The following is a 22,537-nucleotide window of genomic DNA, read 5'->3' on the forward strand; positions in this document are numbered from 1 at the left end:
TTAGGAGCACTCCTTTTTAAGCCCCTGGGATTCATGGTTCATTCAGAAAAAGCCTTCTTAGATCACCTTTGCTCTGACTTAAAACTCCATGCAGAGCTGGGATTTCTCTACCATGCTCCAGTAAGCACAAATTCTGTCCCTTAGGAATGTCCCCAGTATCGGAAGGCACAAATCTCAGAACTGGCTTATAAATTTCAAAATAACATCGCTTCTGGAAGTGTTAGTACACTGTGACCTCCTTGCAAAGTCCAGAGTTCTGTGAAGAATTCCTCACTAGCAAGTCCATGAAATTATATCATTCTACTGCATAGTGATCACATTGCTGGATTAGACTTTAGCCTCGCCCTGTTTTTCAGAAAAGCATCTTATAGATGTGGATGAATATGTACACAGTTCCTTTAGGCAGGTTCAACTCTGCCGTCACCTGCAAGGTTCATGCCAGAGAACTTTGCAATTGAGTTAAAACAAACAAAAACCACACACACTAAAGTTTTAAGTAGATTTTATACTTTGTGTTGGATATGTTCCTGAATTATCTTTGGCCACATGTCAGCCCTGGGCAGCAGGCTAAACACACCTGATTAGAAAATAATGAAAATCTAATCTGATTACATCTAAGAGGATGCCTAGCATAGGCCTCTGCTCCTGTTACCAGAATCTTCCAGATGTTTAGGTACAAGATACAATACCACACAGGTGTGCTTTTTTTTCTTGATTTTTATTTTTTAAGATTTATTTTATATCTTTAAAATTTGCTCTATCCGCATGTACACCCATGTGCCAGAAGAGGGCATCAGATCCCATTATTTTTTTCTTAATCTTTTTTTTTTCTTTTCTTTTCTTTTTTTTTTTCTGGAGCTGAGGATCAAACCCAGGGCCTTGCGCTTGCTAGGCAAGCGCTCTACTGCTGAGCTAAATCCCCAACCCTTCTTAATCTTTTTAAAAGAAAAAAAAAAGTCGCTGTCTTCAGACACACCAGAAGAGGGCATCAGATCTCATTATAGATGGTTGTGAGCCACCATGTGGTTGCCAGGAATTGAACTCAGGACCTCTGGAAGAGCAGTCAATGCTCTAAACCATTGAGCCACCTCTCCAGTCCCCTCTTAATTTTTTTTTTTAAGATTTATTTTATGTATATGAGTGCTCTGTCTGCTTATACCCCTGCGTGCCAGAAGAGGGCATCGGGTCCCATCATAGATGGTTGCAGGCTACCATGTGGTTGGTGGGAATTGAATTCAAGACCTCTGGAATAGCAGTTATTGCTCCTAACCGCTAAGCCATCTCTCCAGGTCTCCCCCCCCCCCACCCCTTTTAATGAACTGATCTTTCTCCACAGTGATGTGGGGTTCATTTTTTTTTCTGTCTTTCACTATTTCTGAACCAAAGAATTTTATGAGCACAAGGCATCTCATGAGCCGGGTGGATACTAAGGACTGAGGAAACAAGGGAATTGTTACTGGTTTATCTTAGGGTTTCTCTTGCTGCAGTGCAACACAATGACCAAGAAGCAAGGTGGGGAAGAAAGGGTTTATTCAGCTTACACTTCCACATTGCTGTTCATCACCAAAGGAAGTCAGGACTGGACTCACACAGGGCAGGAACTTGGAGGCAGAAACTGATGCAGAGGTCATGGAAGGGTGTTGTTTACTGGCTTGCTTCCCCTGGCTTGCTCAGCTTGCTTTCTTAGAGTACCCAGGACCACCAGCCCAGGGATGGCACCACCCACAATGGGCTGGGCCCTCCCACCCTTGATTATTAATTGGGAAAATGCCTTACAGCTGGATCTCATGGAGGCGTCTCCTCAAGGGAGGCTCCTTTCTCTGTGATAACTTCAGCTTGTGTCAAGTTGACACACAAAGCCAGCCAGTACATGATCCTAAGACTTTTGGTAGGAAACCCACTTAAAATTCTGGCCTCACTTCAGTCAGATGCCCCTGGTGACGTCTGTCCCTTTTTGCTTTTGTGCCCAGGACCCAGAGCTTCAGTGCTTACTGCTCTCCGACGGGAAGAGCCCCCTCCACCCGAGCCACATCGTTGTCCTCCCCGGTGACAGGACCAGCAGCATGGCCGCCATCAGCTTCACGGGAGCGCTGAGGATCCCGGTGAGTCTGCCTTCCAGGGAGAGAATGCTGCTGTGGGAAGGAGAGTGTGCGGCTGTGTCGTTTGCGGGTCAGATCCTCCCATCCTGTGTGGGCAGTGTGGCTGGTCACCCCAGGGAGAATGCAGCTCCGTGCATGATGCCTTCATCTTGTACTATCTCTAACACTTTTGAAATTATGTTTTCCACCCAGACATTTCACAGACAAATGAAATCTGACAAATGTTTTTTCACTCCGAAAAACAGAAAGCTGGCTGCTCTGGACCTACACCCCGGATACCTTCTGTCCCTCTTGGTTTTCCAGCCACTTGCCTTCTGGCTCTGAGGGGGTAGGGTGCTATATGGGAGGCAACCTGTGCTCACTGTTCTGTGGCTCTACTGGGCCTGCTCTATTTCACAGCATGTCGAGGGTCTGAGTTCCCAGTGTGGTGTGTTTCCACAGGGAGGGAGAGGCATGAAGGAGTGGAGGTTACAGAAGAATAACCAGCAATGTGTTAAGGCATTAAGCAGCAGGACCTGATTATGCGCTAGCACTAGGGGCCTCTTAGCGCTCACAATGCCCTGAAGTGGCAATCTCACAGTTTATAGTTATGGGCCCTGGGTTCCTGGACAGACTTCATAGCCAGCCAGTAGGAGACAGCAGTTTTCAATGAACGCCATTTCTAAGGATGTGTTCTTACTATTGGCTGGCAGCCCTTCTGTGGTACCTTACTGCTGTGCATGACTGCCCTAGATCCTTCTGCTGGCATCGGGTGGGGAACAGACTAGCATGTAAATGCAAGTCACCGGACAATGTGGATAGAACTGGCTTTGGAGACCTAGCCCAGCCTTCTCCCTGCCCCTGCCCCTGGCCCTTGCCCAGATGGTTGGCATAAGCGTCTACTGCAAACTTCCAATTACCCTGGGCTCCTCCCCTGCTACAATGCCATTTGCTGATTTTATCTCAGTGCAGAACATGCCAAGCATATATGTAGTAGGTACCACACGCTCCTGTCCTCATGTCGTGGTAACAACCAGAAAATACCAAGGTGGGGATGGCGTGGGGTTCAGTGTGTCAGTGTGTGTGTGTGTGTGTGTGTGCGCGCGCAAGTGTGATGTATGCACATGAGTATGCATGCATGTGCACACACCCGGGTTCACCACATTCAGAGGCCTGAGGAATATGTTTAATATCCTCACCTATCACTCTCCACCTTATTACCGTGACGCAGCGTCTCTGAACTGGAAGCTTGCCGATTTGGCTAAACAGCTGACCAGCAAGCCCCTGGAATATGCCCGTCTCACCCTGCCGTGCTGGAGTTACAGACACACAACTTTGCCTTGCTTTTTATGTGGATACCGGGGATTTAAATTCAGACCACACTTGTCCAGCAAGTACTCCTATGGACTGAGCCATCTCCCCAACCCAGTTTTAACGAGCATTCCTCTGGGAGGGAATCAGTAGCTATCACTCTGTGTGACTATCTCATCAGTATGAATCCTCACGGGCTCTTGCTGGATTCAGATCTCCTAGGTCTTGCTTCCCACTCGCGCTCTCCCCTGATCAAGGCTGCACCTTATGGAAACACAGCATGTCTGCAGGGGAATAGTCCTTTGTCCTGAGTCACACCTTGAAATAGTGCTAATCCCACACCAGATTGACAGTGCCTCTCTCTTCCAGGGCGTGATCGAGTTCTCTCTGTGTCTGCTGTTTGCCAAGCTGGTCAGCTATACCTTCCTGTTCTGGCTCCCGCTGTACATCACCAATGTAGGTGAGTGGTTGCCGGAAGGGAGGTTCAGTTCTGTGCACTGACTGCTCAGAACTCCTTTCTTCCTGCTGGGCCAGAGACTTGTAACAGTGACCACACATGTGGTAACTGGGGAGGGACAGCGTGGTGCAGCAGATGAGAGAGAGTGTGGAGGTACACACAGTTTGTGGTTCTGGTAGTAACCTTTACTGGGCTCATCTGGTACATCCAGACCACTCTGCGGTTCTCAGAGGCTGCCTGTGTTTAAATCTGGGCCATGTTGGATTTTAGAACACAGTGGCCAGCAAGCAGGAGCATGGTCCTTGGGGGCTGAGATCTGACCTACAAACTGTTTCTGGGGATGTGTTCTGATTTGTGGGAGGGCTGACGGTCTCTTGGGTTTCCAGAGTCCAAGGATGTCTGGAGCTGTGGCTCTTGATAGAATTTTCCAGAAAAATAGTACTATATCGCTGTGCTTCATTGACTTGTAGAGAGATTAGGGGCTCAGCGGTTCTCAGGAACCAAGAAGGACTGTTGTAAATTCTGTGCGTATGGTAACACCTTGGCTTCAGGATCCAGTGAGTCAGGGGAGGGATGGAAAAGGGCAGCATTTTGTAGACACAGTCGTGGGCGTGGGCATGGGCGTGGGCTCGGAGACAGCATAGGAAAGAAGGCTTCAAGAGTGGGAGAGTCTGATTCCAAGGGGTGTCGTAAGGTCATGTCAAGGTTGACCAAAACCCAAAGTCAGAGGGAATGTCACCTCAGCTGCAGAAGCTGGGACAGCAGCAAGGGGGGACTTTCTTGGGACCTGGCTAATAAGGACAGGCTGCAGAAAGGAAGAGGGTGGGTGAGCAGGCTGTAAGGAGCTACCTCAGGGCCCAGGGCACTGCCTAACAACCCCCACCTCATCTTGACAGGGGCACGGTAGTTCTAACAGGGAGTCTCAGTAAGAGGCCATGCCCCCTTTCACAAGGGAACAATCTCGGCCAGTGTCGGTGCTGGGTGCCCAGTCTGAGTCTTGGTTTGAGTCAATCCCAGTTTCCTGCAGGTGGCATTCAGGATGAGGAAGATGGGTTGGGCCAGCCAAGCGCTTCCCAGTTGTCTCCTCAGACTGGCCAGCATCCAGCCAGCTGGAAGCAAAGGGACATGAAGTGGCAGTGCCCTGCCACTGAGGCATGAGAAGGCTCTGGTCCCCATTGAGATCAGGTAGCACATGAAACCACACTCGGTTTCACTGTGTGACTGGCTGAGTGGTCTTAGCCATTGTTCAGGAAGAACCCTACCAGGACCTTGAACTACCTGCCCTCAGAAACATCACTCATAAGTCTTTGTGCATGTGCGCGCGCACGTGTGCGCGCACGCGACACACACACACACACACAGATACACACAGACACATACACACACACACACACACACACACACACACACACACACACACACCCCACGTAGCTTTCTAGGCTCACCCTCTTTCCTGACCTGATGCCCCTGTGGTGGCCAAGGGCATCTGTGGAAGACCAGGCATCAACCAACATCCCTTAAAAATGTGTCAACCAACATCCCTTTAAAATCTGAGTTCAGGCGATTACTCGTGGTAAAATTCTGCTCGTGGAGCAGGGTCTGGGTGGGCCTCTGTGGGATAATTGCTCAAGACATGTCCTCATGGGCTCACCTGCTGTTCATTCAACAGATCACCTGGACGCCAAGAAAGCCGGGGAGCTTTCCACGTTGTTTGACGTGGGCGGGATCTTCGGTGAGTTCAAAGCCCTTCGCTCTGCTTTGTCAAGAACTTAACAATACAACCAGGTGACTGACATTCCTGTGATTTAGCACTCTGAAGCTGAGGCAGCAGGATGGCAAGTTTGAGGCTAGCCTGGCCTACACAGTGAGACCTTGTCTCAAAAGACAAAAAAACAATCTATCAATCCCTGTTCAAGTTATTTGGTTGCTGGGAGAGCACCACGTGACACAGCGACCTTGGCCATTGCTTTGAAAGATGCTCACCTCTGACCTTGAGCCAGCTGCCCTCAGAAATGACACACGGGTGTCCCAGGCAGGTGGCCGTGGCATTAGTACCTACCAAGTAAAGGGGCTTTGAGGTTGCCCTAAAGCCTGACCCTAGACACCCTGTGGCTCCCATGGTCCATACAAGATTCATCCTGCTAGGCCAGGCTCCAGGTGGCCATTTCGGATGCCCAGTAAGGATAGGCTTGGGGACGGTTGCTGCTGTTCTTGTCCCTGCGACTTGGTCTCTGGGGAGCTCATGCCAGACGTCAGCTCCCGAGGCCACCCCCTCTCTCCGTTACAGGTGGAATTCTAGCAGGTGTGATCTCTGACCGTCTGGAGAAACGAGCCTCCACCTGTGGTCTGATGCTACTGCTCGCGGCACCCACGGTGAGCCCTGGCTCTGCCCGCAGTTACAGACAGTCACTGTCATCTCCCCTAGCTACCTCTGTCCCGTGTTTGAGATCCGCATCCCCTAGAAACCCTGACTGGAATCACAGAGCCTCCGTGCTTGCTTGCCTCAGCCCCTGGGCTGCACGGACCATGCCTCTCCCTCACTCTGGGTTTCTCTCTCTGGGGTGCCCTTCACACCCATCTCTAGCCCCCTTCCCAGTCACACTCCTGCTTGTCCCTTAGGATCTCTGAGCCATCCCTCCCCTCTAGGCTCAAGGAGCCCTATCATGCCACACTTGTCCTTCTTCAAGCATTTAGAAGCTCACGGCCTTGGCCGGGTGATTCCCCTGCCTCAGATTCTTCATATGGTCATGAGTGGCATCACTCCACAGTGAGGCTGTGCAGAGCCCTGCCATTGTTGTTTGGGAGATGAGGGGCCATCCTGTCCGTTACCACTGTATTGTATTTGTCACATGCCTTTCCTCCCAAGGCTGTGGCTGTCCCCAGAACATGGCCTAGTTCTGAGTCCTCTTGGGCCTAAGGCTTTATAAAGGAATCTTCGAAATTACTAGCAGCACGGCCCCCTTGCTGGGAGGCCGGCATCTCGGGGTACAACGTTCAGGCAGGTAACTGCAAGACCTCAGATGAGGAGTTGGGAAACCGTTCAGTGTCCTGCCACCAGCCCTAGGCATTCAGAGTCCCACCCTGCGATTGCCCCAAGGTCCAGAGCTACCTGTGCAACAGGCAGGTTCCCGTTGGCTCTGTCTCTAAACCACAGGCTCCTGGCAGCCCTGTAGCTGCCTGATCTGAAGCATCCCTTTCTTGTTCTTAATTCCTGCAGCTCTATGTGTTCTCCTCCGTCAGCAAAATGGGCCTAGAAGCCACCATAGGTGAGTCCACGAAGCCTCCCCACACAGTTAATCTAGAGGCTTTAAGCTGGAGTGACTGAGCAGTGTGGCCCTTTTGTGGTAGTATGTTAATCTGCTCTAAATTTCCCAGAGGGTGTGCAAGGGCTTCTTGATATCACCCAGTGTTCTGCATTCCCCAAAGTAAGACACATACACAGCCTTATAGTTTAAATACCTTAAACAGCTCGATGTCTAGGCTGTTCCCTACCTCCACGTGGCTAACACACACTCCCCTCCAATATTCATGAATACTTACTAAATCTATATTTTATCTCTGTTGCCCTGAACCCTGCTGGGCAACCTCCTGGGGCCGCTTTCCCCTTGCACCAACATGTCGGCCATCTCTCCCTTCTGCACCTTTCTGGCGTAGTCCATCTCCTATGCTGTCATCGTCATGGTGAAATTCTTCCTTCCTTGGTCCCTTCCCGGGAATCCTAAAAGTCCCTCCTCTGTCTCCCTGCCCAGCCATTCGCCGCTGGTAACTTTATTGAATAGTCAAAAACCCACTGGGGACAGGCTTCCTTTGGTCCTACGTGTGGGAGACTTCAAACAGGTTTTTGGGTAACGTAGTTAGCATAAGAACACAAGCCACTACTTGGCCCTCTGTCCCTCTTTGGGAGGAGGCCAGGCTCCTGTTTTGGGGCATGGACCTGAACAGTTCAGGTGTGACAGTTGGTGTGGGTAAGTGGTCACCTGACCAGCGATGCTGTGCCCTGGTACCTAGGGGAGGAGCTGTTCAGCTTGGGCATGGGGCATTAGCCACAGCCCTGGAAGCCATTTTGTAAGGTAGAGAGCCAGCCAAGGAGACTGGAGGGGGAGAGGGATGGGGGAGGCTCCTGTCACGTGGGGTTTGCTATAGACCCAGAGTCTCTTCAGGAAAATGAACTGAGCCAGTGGAGGGGAAGGGACATGTGGTTCATTGTCCCCGCACCCTGTGGTGATGAGTGGACATTCCACGTATGACTGAAAAGATTATGGCACAGACACAGTGCTGGCCTCCCCTCCCAGTATGGCCATCAGCTGCTGTCCACAGAGGCCAGGGGACTTGAGTTCTATCTAAGTCTGCCAAACAGGCCTCCGAGGCTTTGGGGAAGCACAGCAATGTATTCCCCCCTCCCCAACCCCCGGCACAGTACAGAAGCCATTTGTTCTATGCCCTGGAGATGGGTCTCTTCCCTGTCAATGCCTGCCTTCACCGGTTGACTGCTGGGCCAGGCAAGGCTCTGTTCTGAGCTCCCTCTGTTTTCCACAGCCATGCTCCTCCTCAGTGGGGCCCTGGTCAGCGGGCCCTACGCTCTGATCACCACTGCCGTCTCTGCAGACCTGGTAAGTCACATGTGGCTTCCCCTACTCCAGGACAGCACCATCTCAGTGGGCAAAGCGCCGTCCGCAGTTTGTTTATAGAGAGCCTGTGTCTTGAGAGTTCTCTGGCACCTGTCCCTAGCTACCCTCCCTCAGCTCTCTTCCTATAAATCCCTGAGTGGTCAACAGACAGTGCCAAGTGAAGAGGAAGAGGAACGGAGCTTTGAGCCGTCCCTTCCACCCCGTGGCATCTACGCAAGGCAGCAGAGCAGATTGACCCTGCCTGGGTCTTGATGTCGGGTGTGTTTCTGAGTCTGCCCCTAGGAAGCTCATCCTTGGGTAGGCATGAGAGTTCTAACTCAGCGCTGTGCCCATGAAACAGTCTTCAAAGATCCACACCAGACTAAACAAAACAGTCCACGTGCAAGGACCAGAAGCAGATGAGGGCTCTTAACTATTTTTTTTTTAGACTAAATAAGAGGGTCACAAATAATTAAATGTGCTCAGGCCGGTGTTTTGAAGGGTTTACGTCACTTAGAAACCCGCTTCGCTCAGAGCGGCGCAGGGTGTAGACTTCCTAAGGAGAGTGTTCTGTGTATCGAGCGAGTCCAGAGTGGATTCATTTCTCACTTTTTAGCTGCCTGTGTTTCACGTCCTTCTCCTCCGCTCCCACAGGGGACTCACAAGAGTCTGAAAGGGAACTCCCACGCCCTATCCACCGTGACAGCCATCATCGACGGCACCGGGTCTGTAGGTATGCAGAGAACACTCTCTCTCTCTCTCCCCAAGAGCTCTGTGGGGTGAAGGAGGAAAACTGTTGTTCCTAACTAACCAGCGCCCAAGGCTCTGATGCCAGCGTCAGGCTGCTCCTAGAAGCTCAGGGGAGTCGGCCCTGGAGGCTGTAGCGTGTGGCTTCAGAGAAGACAGTTGTGGGTAGCTGGATCTGTTTCTGCGACAGGAGAGAATGTTCCTCCGGGCTCTAGTTTGACCCAGGGGTTGGCACACTTCAGGCTCCAACTTTTCAGAACTGTCCCTCCAGGAAAAAACAGGATCGTATTTCAGTTTTAAGTTATTGAAAAAAAAGCTAATGAATCCCGAGGTACCCATTTTAGAGTGACAATGTAAGCAGCTCATCCCGGTGTTAGTCAGCTCTGTGTTACTGTAACAAAACACCACAGATGGTCAACTTCAATAGAGGAAAAGGTTTGTTTTGGTCCCTCTTGGACCCTGGTGTGTGTTCGGGACTGAGAGGTGGGGGAGGGTTCCTGTACCTGGTCATGGGTCTCAGAAGCAGCAGAACCCTTCCTCAGAGGCGTGGTCCACCACTCTCCAAGTTTACCCAGCTGTCTGTCTGTCTGTCAGTCTATCTGCTATCTATCATCTATCTATCTATCTATCTTTTATCAATCTATCATTTATTATCATCTATTATCTCTCTATATATCTATGTCTCTGTGTTTCTTTTTGCCTCTGTGTCTCTGTCTCTCTCTGTCTCTGTTTGTCTCTCTCGCTCTCTCCCCTCTGTCCCACAGAAGTCTTTGTGAGGCGCTCTGCTACCCCCAGGACGCCTTGCTTAAAGCTAACATGGAGTCCCGCCCTCAGCCTAGGTGCCACAGTAAAACAGAGGATCGGAGGAGAAAGAAAAGCCAGGAAGGAGGTGGGGAACCACTTCTTTCTTGACATTCGTTCTCAAACGTAAGGCTGAAAGGAGAGAGGCTGTGTCAGTGAAGAGGTAGATCTTGTCATGGCACACTGGGCTGTGAAGGAGGAAAGAACCATGCTCAAAACAGAAGGGTGGCGGGCCCTCCCTGCCCTCAGCGTCCCCTGCCACCCCCCCTTCAAAGCTCGAGACTACCTGGGTTTCTATAGCAGTGACATTTGGAACTGATGGGATGGACTCCCAGCCCCCATGCTTCCCTGACTACTCAAAGTGCACAGGGACTCAGCAGCTAGTCACCATGGAAACGGCATGAACACTGGTCCTCCACCAAGTCCCAGCTTTATGCCTCTCATGCACGCTTTCCCCAAGATGAAGCAGAAGGCCCGAGGGATGGCACACCACTTTAGCAAAGCCTCGCACCAAGAAGCGTTTGCCCCACGGGTTTGTCAAGTGTTCACGTCCATTAGTCAGTGCGGGCTTGAGCGGATCCCAGCCGGGACTTTCTCCCAACTTGGGAGTTCTTTATGGCTCGTGTGCTCGGTGTGTTTGCAGTGCCGTTTGCAGTGTCCAGAGTGACATCCTAGTGGTACCCAAGGCTGCCCTTCCTACATGTGTGAGCCGAACAGCTAAATGTAGCTGGATGTTCTCAGGGTTTCATTGTATCCAAGTGATACATACTGTAGCCACAGGGGCTAGCTAGTTCTATGAGGTTTTATGATGCAATGTGACAGGCCCTGGCTCTGCCTGCTCAGGTCCTCTTCTTAGAGATGGTTCCTCTCAGCTGCCTCTTCTAGCTTCCTCGCATATGTGAGGCTAGGCACCATTTCATGTCCTTTAACCAAGAAAACTAGTCATGGCTCTTGTCACACTGCCTGACCTGCAACCACCCCCTACCCCCCCCCCCCCCAATCACACTGACCCCTCTGATGCCGCCCTCCTTCCAGTCAGGAAGTCAGCCTTGCAGGTCCTCAGACTGGTCATCCCTCTCTCATTTGCTTTTTGTTTGCTTCTGTCCTGGTTGTCCTTGCCCTGATACCACCACCTTCTGGTGTCCGCTGACAGGCCACACAGCTGCGTACTTAGGCTCCAGAAACCTTTCTTCCTCCCCATCCCTTGTACTGCCTTCTCCTTCTGACATCAGGCCACTGTTAGCCAGATTCTTGCTCACTGCTTTTCTGTGGGTGGGATTGTGGCCTAGTAGCTTCCTAAGGTTCCTGGGGCTCGCACAGCTATGGTACTGGAGTTTCATCTCCACAGAATCTCGGCGCCTCTTCCAGAACCCCAGTGTCTCTCAGTTTCCATTGCTGGCAATAGGTATCTGCTGTGATTCTCCACTGCTCTTCACATAGACCTGACTGCTCCCCTGAGGTTTCAGGGTCTCCCCCTTACCCAGAGGCCCTCCCCCACCCACCTGGAAGCAGGGCCTACATCTTGCAGGTTGGGCACTGTAGTTTTCTTTGATACATTTGCCTTTTCTTTCTTGTTTTCTGGAAAGCCTTAGTCAGATGTCAGGTTTCTAGATTGCTTGTCCTTCCTGCCTTTCTTGTTCTTCTCCCAACGGTGCCCTTGACTTTCTCTTTCAACCTCTGTGATCTTATTTTAGCCGTCCTTTCAGTGCCTCAAACACTGTGTTAGGTGAGAAGTAATCGCTGGGGGTTTTCATCTGTCTTGTTCAACTGCCCCTGGGCTTCCTTCCTGGTGGTTCTGATATGGTCGCAGCTGGGTCTTTTTCTCAGCCATAGGTTCTCTAAGCTGCCACATTGTTTCTTTGGCCTGCCACAGTGTATCTTCTTATTTAAGGGTGTGAGCAGAGTCCTTTCTCTTGGAGAGCGCCCCCTCTGGTGGTTTTTACAGATGAGCCTGGAGTCTGCTTACCCATAGGGAAGGAGCTCAGTGCTGGAGTTCTTGCTGTTGTTGGAACGTGAATGGCTGCTTGGGGGCTGGTATTGTCCCCTGGATCCTTGTTCTCTGTTATGGGCTTTTGCCATACCCCTCATAAAGTCTGCTCCCCCCAGAGGTTTAGCAATTGCTTTTCTGTGGGGTGTCCTTGAGTCACTGCTGAGGAGGACCTGGACTCTGAGGTAGTAGAGGGAGCAAGCGATGGCCCTTCTGCCACTGCTGCCCCTTTTGCTGTGCCATGTGCTCAGCCAGCCTAGCTATGGGGAGACGACCCCACGATTGTCTTTTAAAAAAAAAATCATGTTTTTCTCTCATCTGCACTCTACTTCGTTGATTTACAGTTTTAAAACTCAGGCATGGTCCACGCCGTGGTCTTTAGGATGTTCAGAGTAAACTCATGAGTAGTGCCATTTGCCTGCAACTTTGCTGAGACGTGGGAAAAGCTTATTAAATAGCTTCCCGGGTCCACAGAATAATATGTGTGCTGGATACACACTCTCGGAACAGTCTGTGTGGGTAAAGAGCAGAGAGCCCAGCTCTTGGGTACTATAATGGAATCAGTTACCTGCAGGCAGTTCTCCAAACTCTGTAGCATGCTGGACAAGCCTTCTTCTTCTTGTCAGAGTCACCTGCCCACTGTGAGGGAAGCGCTCAGGATGCTGGAGCAAGCCTTCCTATGCAGAGGTCTTTTGTTTGTGTAGCCTTCAAAGTTCATTTGACATAATTTAAGACTCGGAAAAAAAAATAACCTCACAAACATAAAAGAGTTCCCAGGCATCTTGAATTTGCTTTATCTCATACCCCATTCACACATGCATGCATACACATTCTTGTGCACATATATACACATGTACAGTTGTGTACATACTTGTATACTTATGCACACTGATGCACACATACATGCATATGCACTCTGCACACAACTGCATACACATGCATGCTTGTACACACACATGCATGCACATGCACACATGCATATACATGTGCAACATGCCCATGTACATACTTACATGCATACCTGTGCCCATGTATACATATACATGCATATACATACTTGTGCACACACATGCATACATAGCACTTGTGCAGCTGTATACACATGAATGCTTATACACACATGCACACCTGTTCCCACATACACACATACATGCATATACACATTTGTGTACATGTGTACATACATAGCACTTGTGCACTGCATACATACACATGCTTTTACACATGAATACACATGCATGCTTTGCATGCATGCATGTGCACATGCACACTTATGAACACACACTTTGCACATGTACAAGCACATTTTTCTGAACCACTGATGTAAGATGCAGCCACACTGCCCTTTGCAAATAACTGGTCAGCGCTCCTCTCAAAAGACAGAGGGTTCCCTGCGGTTGACATCAGCAGAGTCTAAGTCTTGTGTGTCTTACACAGATTTTTTTTATTTACTAACATTTATTTACTAACAGGGGTATCTGCAATTATACGTTGGGTTCAGATTTCTTTTATTTACTGTTTGATTTTTTTTAATTTATTTATTTAATGTATGTGAGTACACTGTCGCTGTCTTCTGACAGGCCAGAGGAGGGTATTGGATCTCATTACAGATGGTTGTGAGCCACCATGTGGTTGCTGGGATTTGAATTCAGGACCTCTGGAAGAGCAGTCAGTGCTCTTAACCACTGAGCCATCTCTCCAGCCCTGATTTTTTTTTTTTTTTTAAGAGTCTCTGTATAGTTCTGGCACTCGAAATATAACAAGGCTAGCCTTGAACTCCCAAAAATCCTCCTGCCTCTGACTCCCAAGTGCTGGGATTAAAGGCGTGCACCACCACGCCCAGCAATATAAGCTCATTTATAATGATGGTGTGTCAGACAGAGTGGACATTTCAAAGATCAACACCGACGTTTAGAATGGGTTCCAGAAGATGTTTATGCGAGCCCACTCCGTCTTCCGCACCGACTGAGTTCATCTCCCATTGTTACCTTTCCTTAACCAGCATCTTTATGCCCGTTCCAGGAGCTGCCTTGGGGCCCCTGCTGGCCGGGCTCATCTCCCCTTCAGGATGGAGCAACGTGTTCTACATGCTGATGTTTGCAGATGCCTGTGCCTTACTGGTGGGTCCCTTTGCATCTTCAGTTAGCAACCCTAGAGCTGCAGGTCAGACCTTACTGCGGTGGTTCTCACCCTTCCTAATGCAGCAACCCTTTAATACGGTTCTTCACGTTGTGGTGACCCCCCATTCTCCAACCATAAAATTCTTTTTTTTTTTTTTAAGATTTATTCATTTATTATATATAAGTACACTGTAGCTGTCTTCAGACACACCAGAAGAGGGCATCAGATCCCATTACAGATGGTTGTGAGCCACCATGTGGTTGCTGGGAATTGAACTCAGGACCTCTGGGAGAGCAGTCAGTGCTGTTAACCACTGAGCCATCTCTCCAGCCCCATAAAAGTCTTTTTGTTTTTTTGTTTTGTTTTTGGTTCTTTTTTTTTTTCGGAGCTGGGGACCGAACCCAGGGCCTTGCGCTTCCTAGGCTAGCGCTCTACCACTGAGCTAAATCCCCAACCCCTTTTTGTTGCTACTTTATAACTGTAATTTTGCTACTGTTTTAAACAGTAATGTAAGTATCTTTGTTTTCCCTATGGTGGAGTCATGACCCATAGGTTGGGGGTCATGACCCATAGGTTGAGGGTCATAACCTAAGCTGCCCTAGCACACTTTCTTCCTGTGGACTCCTTCAGCCCCTAGCAAAGTTGTGTGTGGTACCACCTTCTCCAGGTACACATAGACTGAAGCTTTCTCTCTCTCCACCAGTGGGGAATAAGCGAGAAGCAGGTGAAGCCGTAACCTTGTAGGACATTGAGAGTCAATGTCACGGAGCCTCTCCGAGACATTCACATTTACTTTTTTCTATTGTTTTATGTGTATGTGTGTGTATGCCTGAGTGTACACATCTGTACCACACGTGTCCAGAGGCCAGAAGAGGGCATCAGACTCTCCCCTCCCCCCACCCCCTGAAGCTCAGGTTAAAGATGGTTGTAAGCTTCCTTAGTTGGTGCGTGAAACTAAACCCAGGTCCTCTGGAAGAGCAGCCAAGGCTCTGGATCCCTGAACCATCTCCCTGTCCCTAGCAGCCACATTATAAAAGGGTGTACTGATAGTGATGGCCGACCTGTTAGGGAACTAAGTTGACCGTGAGCAGAGAGAACCCCCACCTCATCTGCCTGCTGCGGCAGTCCCTATAGCAAATGCCTGACACGGCCCGCTTTGAGAGGCTCCGTTCTGCCTACAACTTTGGATACTTCAACCCAGGATTGCCTTGAGCCTGTGACAAGGTAAACCTCTGCAAACCAATGACTCACGGAAGGGCCAGGGATCAAAATATAGGAAGAGAAGAGGTTGGGGCTCCCACAGTCACTTTGGGGCACTCCCAGCGACCTACAGACCTCCTACTGGCCCATAATCCCAGCACTCAGAATGTACACGACCGACCGCCACATATTTGAGGCTAGCCCAAGCTGTTTAATAAGATCCAACCCCGGGCTGGAGAGCTGGCTCAGCTGTTAAGAGCACTGACTGCTCTTCCAGAGGTCCTGAGTTCAATTCCCAGCAACCACGTGGTGGCTCACAACCATCTGTGATGAGCAGCAGATCTGGTCACGTTCCTACCTCTTAGCCTCCTCTCTGAATCATGCCACCCAGATTCCCAGCATCTTGGGGCAGGCACTGGGAATGGGCGGACTCATTTCTGCTGGTCACTGTCACCTGCATGGGCACAGAGCTTTGTTGGAAGGTGACTTGGCTCCTTGTGACCCCGTCCACCAGCTGTCCCATGCTCACAGGCAACATTTCCTTTCCCTTCTCCTCCTTCCTCTTGGCAACCTGATTTCACCACCACCACAGGCCTCTTCTGCCAGCGCTCACCACATACTGTGCTTGGTGGGAGGGACGCTGTTGGTAGCTGCCAGCTCAGCCCTGGGTCGTTAGTTAAAGCTGAAATTGGAGTTAGTTCCAATTTGCTGCAAAATTCTTTTGCCACCAACTCCGGGCTTGGTATTGCCTCATTCCCACTGCCGTCCAGTGATTGACTGCCATGGCCTTGTTCTTGGGCCAAGCCAAGCTCAGCTGTGTATTATCCCCAGGAGATATTCCCATCGTCCTTAGCGTATGCATGTGGGCCTCCGTCCTGAACATGGAGTGTCTAGGAGCCATAGCCCGAGGCCTGGTGGACAGCTGATGGGTGGACAACAGTGGTTCCCTTAGCACCTGCACTGCCTGTTCCCCACCCCAAACCCCTCAGGATTAAGGCTGCCTGCTGCCTTCTAAGCACATGCCACCGGAAGCTGGGACTTCCCTCAGGACCCCCTTCCATGCAGCCCCGGAACCTGCCTGTGGTTTGCTGTCAGTCACAGAGACTAGCTCCACACCGGCAGGCAGGGTCAAGGCCTGAGCTACGGGCGGTAGCCAATTATTACTCTGCTCTGGTTATTCTGAGCCTTCCAGCACATGGAAGGCGTAAAGTTAACCAGGTGAGCCAGTGGCTCTAAGCCTCGCAGTTAGCACTACGTGGAAGGCAGCCAAAGGTATGCATAAAGACGCACACCCATGCACACACGTACACACACACACACACACACACACACACACACACACACACACACACACTGCTAGTCCCTAGACACTACTTCAGCCTCACAGAACATCTCCTACCTGCTCTCCTGGCTCCAGAGTCCCCCATGCAGCCCCATACCCTGGGCCACCTCCCCTGCGTTTTCTGTCTTGTTTCCATGGGGAGCACCTTGTGCTGGGTTGGTTTTGAAGTCCGTGCTAAATGCCTGTTTTCCGGCAGGCATCTGAGCCTTGACCCCAAGCTCTAGGGGCTGACGTGGTCTCTGTTCTAATGACCTCCAAGGGGCATAAACCTGTGGGTGCTCCAGAGGACAGGTCCTCAGTCCAGCCAGCCTCGACAGGCCATGCTTGCCCCTCTGCCTGAGTCCTCCGATGGTGACCATATCGTTTCTCTGTTTTGGGTGCAGTTCCTGATCCGCCTCATACACAAGGAACTGAGCTGTCCAGGGTCGGCTACAGTGATCCAGGCTCCGTAAGTCCACTAAGGCCTCTAGAGATAGCCCGACTCCAGGCAGCCTGACAGGAAGGAAAGAACTTCCCAGACATTACCAGTCATTCCTGTCTTGGCACACCACGGTCACTCTCCTTTCTCGTCTAATAAGTGCCTCTGTGTGGGTGTGATTGGGCGAATCGCTCCTCAGACTCCCGGGGAGGGGGATGTGAGGAAAATGTTTGTGGAGGTTGTGAGGTGCGGCTTCCCAGCCAAGACAGTCTCTCTAGCAGCTGTCCTCCCACCCTTCCCTCTTCTCCCTGCCACTGAGAAGCCATGGGGGAAAGCACTGGGCTGGCCCTGCGTGGTCTGTGCATTTTGTGTGTGTTCAGCCTCTGCCGTGTGGCCCTCTGTCACCGTATCCTTTGCTTTTAGGCTGAAGGAGCACTAACCTCGGAGTCCCCTGGAGCGCCTGGGCCCATCTTCCACATAACTGTCTTTGGAAAAGATGAAACGAAGGATCCTGTCATGAAAAGGAAGGCTCGCCCTTTCCACGTGCACCTGGGAGCAACTCGGAAGCTACCTTGAGACTTGCCGTACAGACTGACACAGAGCTCAGGCTGACAGTGGGAGGGGAGTCTGTCTGGCTGTGTCCCACTGCCTTAACGGGCCAAGACCCAGTGGCCCAGCCAGCCCCAGCCTGGCAGACGCTCACTCCCCTTTAGCCACTGAACTCTAGCTTGCACAGTGACAGGTAGGACTAGCCTGCAGCACCCAGGCAGCCCACCCCTCTCAGGTATCCAGCGCAGAATGTTATATAGCCTGTGAGTCCCAGCCATCCTGCCCCGCCATTTCCCGAATGTTTGGGATGAAAGGAGAAGACGTGTCGCTCACGGGATGTCTCAGCAACCGACCGACAGCATGGGAAAACCCAGTCCCAGTCAGAGACGGAGATGGAGTCCACGCCCGGCTGTCACGGAGAGCCATGCTCAGTACCGACCGTGTCAAGATGGGAATGTCTGCGAAGCAATAAGCCCCCCCAAACAAGGCAGGGGCACTAGGAAGGCCAGTCCCGAAGCACCGGCGTGTGCTACGGTCCCCAGAAGAACCGAGAGAGAGCACAGTGGCTGGGGAGGGGACTCTGTTGGTTACCCAAGAGCAATGGGTCTTACATAGCCATCCCTCTTGTCCCAGACACCGGGGCTGTTTCTAGACCCACAGGGATTTATTTATTTTAAATGTATAATGTATTATATAGATTTTAAGAGACATAAATGGCGTTTTGTTATTTATTAAGACGAATGTGATTGTTCCGTGGCCACTTCTTGTCTTGATTGTACCTGCTCTTTGAAATAAATGAGTTTTTATTTTAAAAATAAAAAAAGCTCACGTCCAATACAAATGATGATCTCCATCCAAGTCTCCATCCTGCTGTCAAAGACTCCAGTCAAACTATGTGACTTTGGTTTTCTTAGGATTGGAGACTGTATTAGTCTTATGTGGCTGGGACAAAAACGCCTGACAAAAGATTCTTTTTTTTTTTTTTTAAAGATTTATTTATTTATCATATATAAGTACACTGTAGCTGTCTTCAGACACACCAGAAGAGGGCATCAGATCTCATTACAGATGGTTGTGAGCCACCATGTGGTTGCTGGGATTTGAACTCAGGACCTCTGGGAGAGCGGTCGGTGCTCTTAACCACTGAGCCATCTCTCCAGCCCCAAAAGGTTCTTTTTTATTTTAAAGATTTTATTTATTTATTATATATGAGTACATTGTCGCTGTCTTCAGACACACAAGAAGAGGGCATCAGATCCCATTACAGATGGTTGTGAGCCACCATGTGGTTGCTGGGAATTGAACTCAGGACCTCTGGTAGAGCAGTCAGTGCTCTAACCACTGAGCCATCTCTCCAGCCCCTCCCCCCCACAACAAAAGATTCTTCAAGGAAAAGAAGGTTTCTTTTGGCTCTTGTGGCACAGAAGGCACTCGGGTGGGAGCTTGAGGTACCAGGCATGTTGCACTGATGGTCAGGAAAGGAGGCAGGGAGAGACGGATGCTCGATCCCGCTGGCTTCTCCTTTACGTACCGTCCCCAGGCCGTGGCATTGTGCTGCCCACTGAAGAGGGCCTTCCTACTTCAGTTCACCCAATCTAGAACATTCTTCACAGACGTGCCCAAAGGTTTGTTTCTAGATTCGGCCAAGTTGAAAAATCTTATCAATCGTGACAAAGATGTTTGCTGACCTTTGCAACAGAAAAGGGGGCTCTGCACAGAAGGCCCCAGTACGATGGAGCTCTGGATATCTGGTAAGTTGTGGGAGTTAATGAATATCCCAACACTTGTCCTTGGCTGTGACATGGCACTTGGTGAGCGTGCGGCAGCTTGGAACTGGGAAGAGGTGCTCAGACATTCATTCACACCTCAGGACCTGCAGTGGCCCCAGCTCCCATGGTGCATGTTCTCAATGGCGGGAGGCTGTGCTTTAAGGCAGTTCTGCTGCGGTATCTATAGCAACTGGCCGTGACTCGTGGGGGTAGGGCGGCGCACCCCCAACTCCTACAGACCACCAGTTGGTGGAAGGGCTGTCCTCAAGCTCTTCCAGAAGCCCACGGCCATCACTGGGCTGGCTTCTTTAGTTGTTATTGTTGGGGGAGGGGTGTCTTTGTTATTTTTTTTTAAGGTTTATTTATTTTATGTATAAAATACTGTATAAAGACACTGTAGCTGTCTTCAGACACACCAGAAGAGGACACCAGATCCCATTACAGATGACTGGGAGCCACCATGTGGTTGCTGGGAATTGAACTCAGGATCTCTGGAAGAGCAGTCAGTGCTCTTAACCACTGAGCCATCTCTCCAGCCCATGCTGTTTGTTTGTTTGTTTGTTTGTTTGTTTGTTTTTTCTTTTTTCTTTTTTTTCGGAGCTGGGGACCAAACCCAGGGCCTTGCGCTTGCTAGGCAAGCGCTCTACCACTGAGCTAAATCCCCAACCCCACTGTTTTATTTTTAATGTTATTGCCACGTGTATAAATTGTTTTTCCTGCAAATGAAATGTCTACAAACACTGACTTCATTGTCAGTTTTCTACGCACAGAGGTCACCAGGTGTCCTAGTGAAACGGGGAGTTGGGGGAGATCCCCCTTTGGGGTTTAGTCCCATTAATAAAAGAATTTAAGAATGGGCTCAAACTGAAGTACTAGGGTAAGGTTATTAGAGTTTAAAAGAAAAGCCCCCAGGAAGACAAGGTGTAAAGGATTAGCTACTGACCCGAGGGGGACAGAGGGGGAAAAGCCACGTCTTTACCTAGCATGGAGGACAGACACCGTGGAGGACAAGCACCAAGAAATTCTAAAATGTCGGGGGAAGAGAAAACCCAAAGTGTTACAGAAAACACGCAGAGAAAAAGAGATAGAAAAAAAAAAGCAGAGCCGACTGACCCCACACTCTGTGGTCTATCATCCCCTGGGGTGGGGATTCTGGGAACAAAAGCACAGTGTCTCATTAAGGGACTAAGTACTCTGCCCACCTCTTTAGCATGACTGTACTCTAGCCTGTCTTTGTAGGCAGGGTTTTGATGCCAAAATGACTGAATCCGTCACCAAACACATTTCAGCCCCTTGGGGTTAGAGGTTCTGTTCTCATGACCAAGAGCTTCTTTTCCTTCCCCCAGCAGCTCTCAGTGCCAGAAGCTCCTCAGCTAGGGCTGGGTCTCCTGTCTGCCCCTCTTCCCAGCGTTCAGGATGGGACCTTGTCTTGAGCTCTCATGGGTCTGGTGCATGCTGTCACAACCATTGAGAGCTCATATGCACAACTGTCCTGTTGTAAGATGTTAGTTGGAGACAGGGTTTCTCTGTGCAGCCCTGGCTGTCCTAGAACTTGTTCTGTAGACCAGGCTAGCACCAAACTCAGAGATCTACCTGTCTCCTTCCCTGAATACTGGGCTTAAAGATGTGCACCACCACTGCCCAGTGACAACTTTTTTTTTAATAAACTCTTTTGTTTTTTGTTTTTTGTTTTTTGTTTTTTGTTTTTTTTTTGAGCTGAGGACCGAACCCAGGGCCTTGAGCTTGCTAGGTAAGCGCTCTACCAGAGCTAAATCCCCAACCCAATAAGTAAACTCTTTTAAACCCACTGCTGTCTGCCTCCAGAAGGATCCCTCTGAGGCTTCAGCAATCATGTCTCCTGGTATGGGGCAGTGGAACTCCCACAACCATGGGAACTCATAACCCATGAGCACTAGGCACTCAGTGCAGGAAACCCCAAGGGTGATAGTTTCTGTACCCAGCTCTATGTACCAAAGCCCTGAAAGAAAATCTCCCATGGCCCATGAGGAAAAGCTATCCTGTAGTCTTTATATGTGTGTGTGTGTGTGTGCGCGCGTGTGTGTGTGTGTATGTGTGTGTGTATATATATGTGTGTATATATATATGTATATATATGTGTATATATATATATATATATATATATATATATATTCATCTTTTCATCCAGCAGCTGAGATCACTGGAATCTGGAAACAGCAGAGGAGACCCACGCTGCATTCTCATGGAGATGTGCTGCCCTTTGGCTCCCATTCAAGTCTGCAAACAGTCCCTGAATGGCAGGACCACAGGCAAACTCATGGCAGCCAGGGAATCCAGGCCAGAAAGGAAGAGCCATTGACCAAAATCCATGGGCCAAAGGTACTCGGTGGGCTTTTATCATGTGAGCCTCAGGTTGTCCACAGCAGGGACCAGAGCCAGCCCTGCAGGTACCTGCCTATAAAAAAAAAAAAAAAAAAAAAAGTCAGAATAGGGATGGGAAAGCAGCTCAGTTAGTAAAGTGTTTGTCTAGCATTCATGAGTCCCTGGGTTCGAATCCAGACACCACCTAAAATGCAAGCCTGTGTGTATGTGAAGGAAGTCCAGGGGGCTGAGCAGGTAAAAGAGTATTTTTTACTTCTGACTGCATACATCTCTCTGCGGGACTCCTGCCCTCCAGCCCTGGTGATAATGAAATAGTCAATTGTCTGAGACCCCCAAAGGACACATGGTCTTCTGAGGTAGACAGTAGTAGGTTTCCCGCAGCCATTCTGCTCGCAGACTGCTGCCTAGCAGACATTCTGAGAAAAAGAGTGTGTTAACTGCTTTTCTCCTCACTCTGACCGAGGCATTGTAAAAAAAGGAGAGATTTATTTTGGCTCGGCTTCAGGAGATGACCCACGGTGGTGATGGAGTCAGGGTCCTGAGGGTGATCACACTGTGTCTGCAGTTAGAGAGCAGAGAGGGATGAAGCTGGTGTCCCAGTCTGTGGGATGGCGGTCCCCAAAGCAGGGTGGGTTTTCCCTCACCAGAGAGACCTTTCCGGAAACCCCCTTGTATGCACACACAAAGGTCTATTTCTGTGCTGATTCAAAGATCCAATCAAGTTGAGAGTCAAGATTAACTAACACAGGGACCACTTCAACCGTCGTGACCCTGGTCAGTGAATAGAGC

At 50.1% G+C, this 22,537-nt stretch overlaps 1 protein-coding gene across 5 annotated transcripts in view; it reads left to right on the forward strand.

The window, feature by feature from the left end:
* Slc37a1 (solute carrier family 37 member 1) overlaps window positions 1-18,454 on the forward strand; it is a 73,449-nt gene extending 54,995 nt beyond the window's left edge. For 4 of the 5 annotated variants that reach the window (XM_087597103.1, XM_087597106.1, XM_087597105.1 and 1 more), the window contains exons 11-20: window positions 1,971-2,102; window positions 3,759-3,849; window positions 5,516-5,578; window positions 6,134-6,219; window positions 7,064-7,112; window positions 8,383-8,456; window positions 9,108-9,186; window positions 14,011-14,108; window positions 17,035-17,099; window positions 17,493-18,441. In XM_087597103.1, coding sequence (XP_087453229.1) covers window positions 1,971-2,102; window positions 3,759-3,849; window positions 5,516-5,578; window positions 6,134-6,219; window positions 7,064-7,112; window positions 8,383-8,456; window positions 9,108-9,186; window positions 14,011-14,108; window positions 17,035-17,099; window positions 17,493-17,508 — 753 coding nt within the window. In that variant the 3' untranslated portion in view covers window positions 17,509-18,441. 5 annotated transcript variants of the gene reach the window in all.
* The last annotated feature ends 4,083 nt before the right edge of the window (window positions 18,455-22,537 follow it).

The sequence above is a fragment of the Rattus norvegicus genome, chromosome 20 (genome assembly GCF_021556685.1).
Source record: "Rattus norvegicus strain SHRSP/BbbUtx chromosome 20, alternate assembly SHRSP_T2T, whole genome shotgun sequence".
Lineage (NCBI taxonomy): Eukaryota > Metazoa > Chordata > Mammalia > Rodentia > Muridae > Rattus > Rattus norvegicus.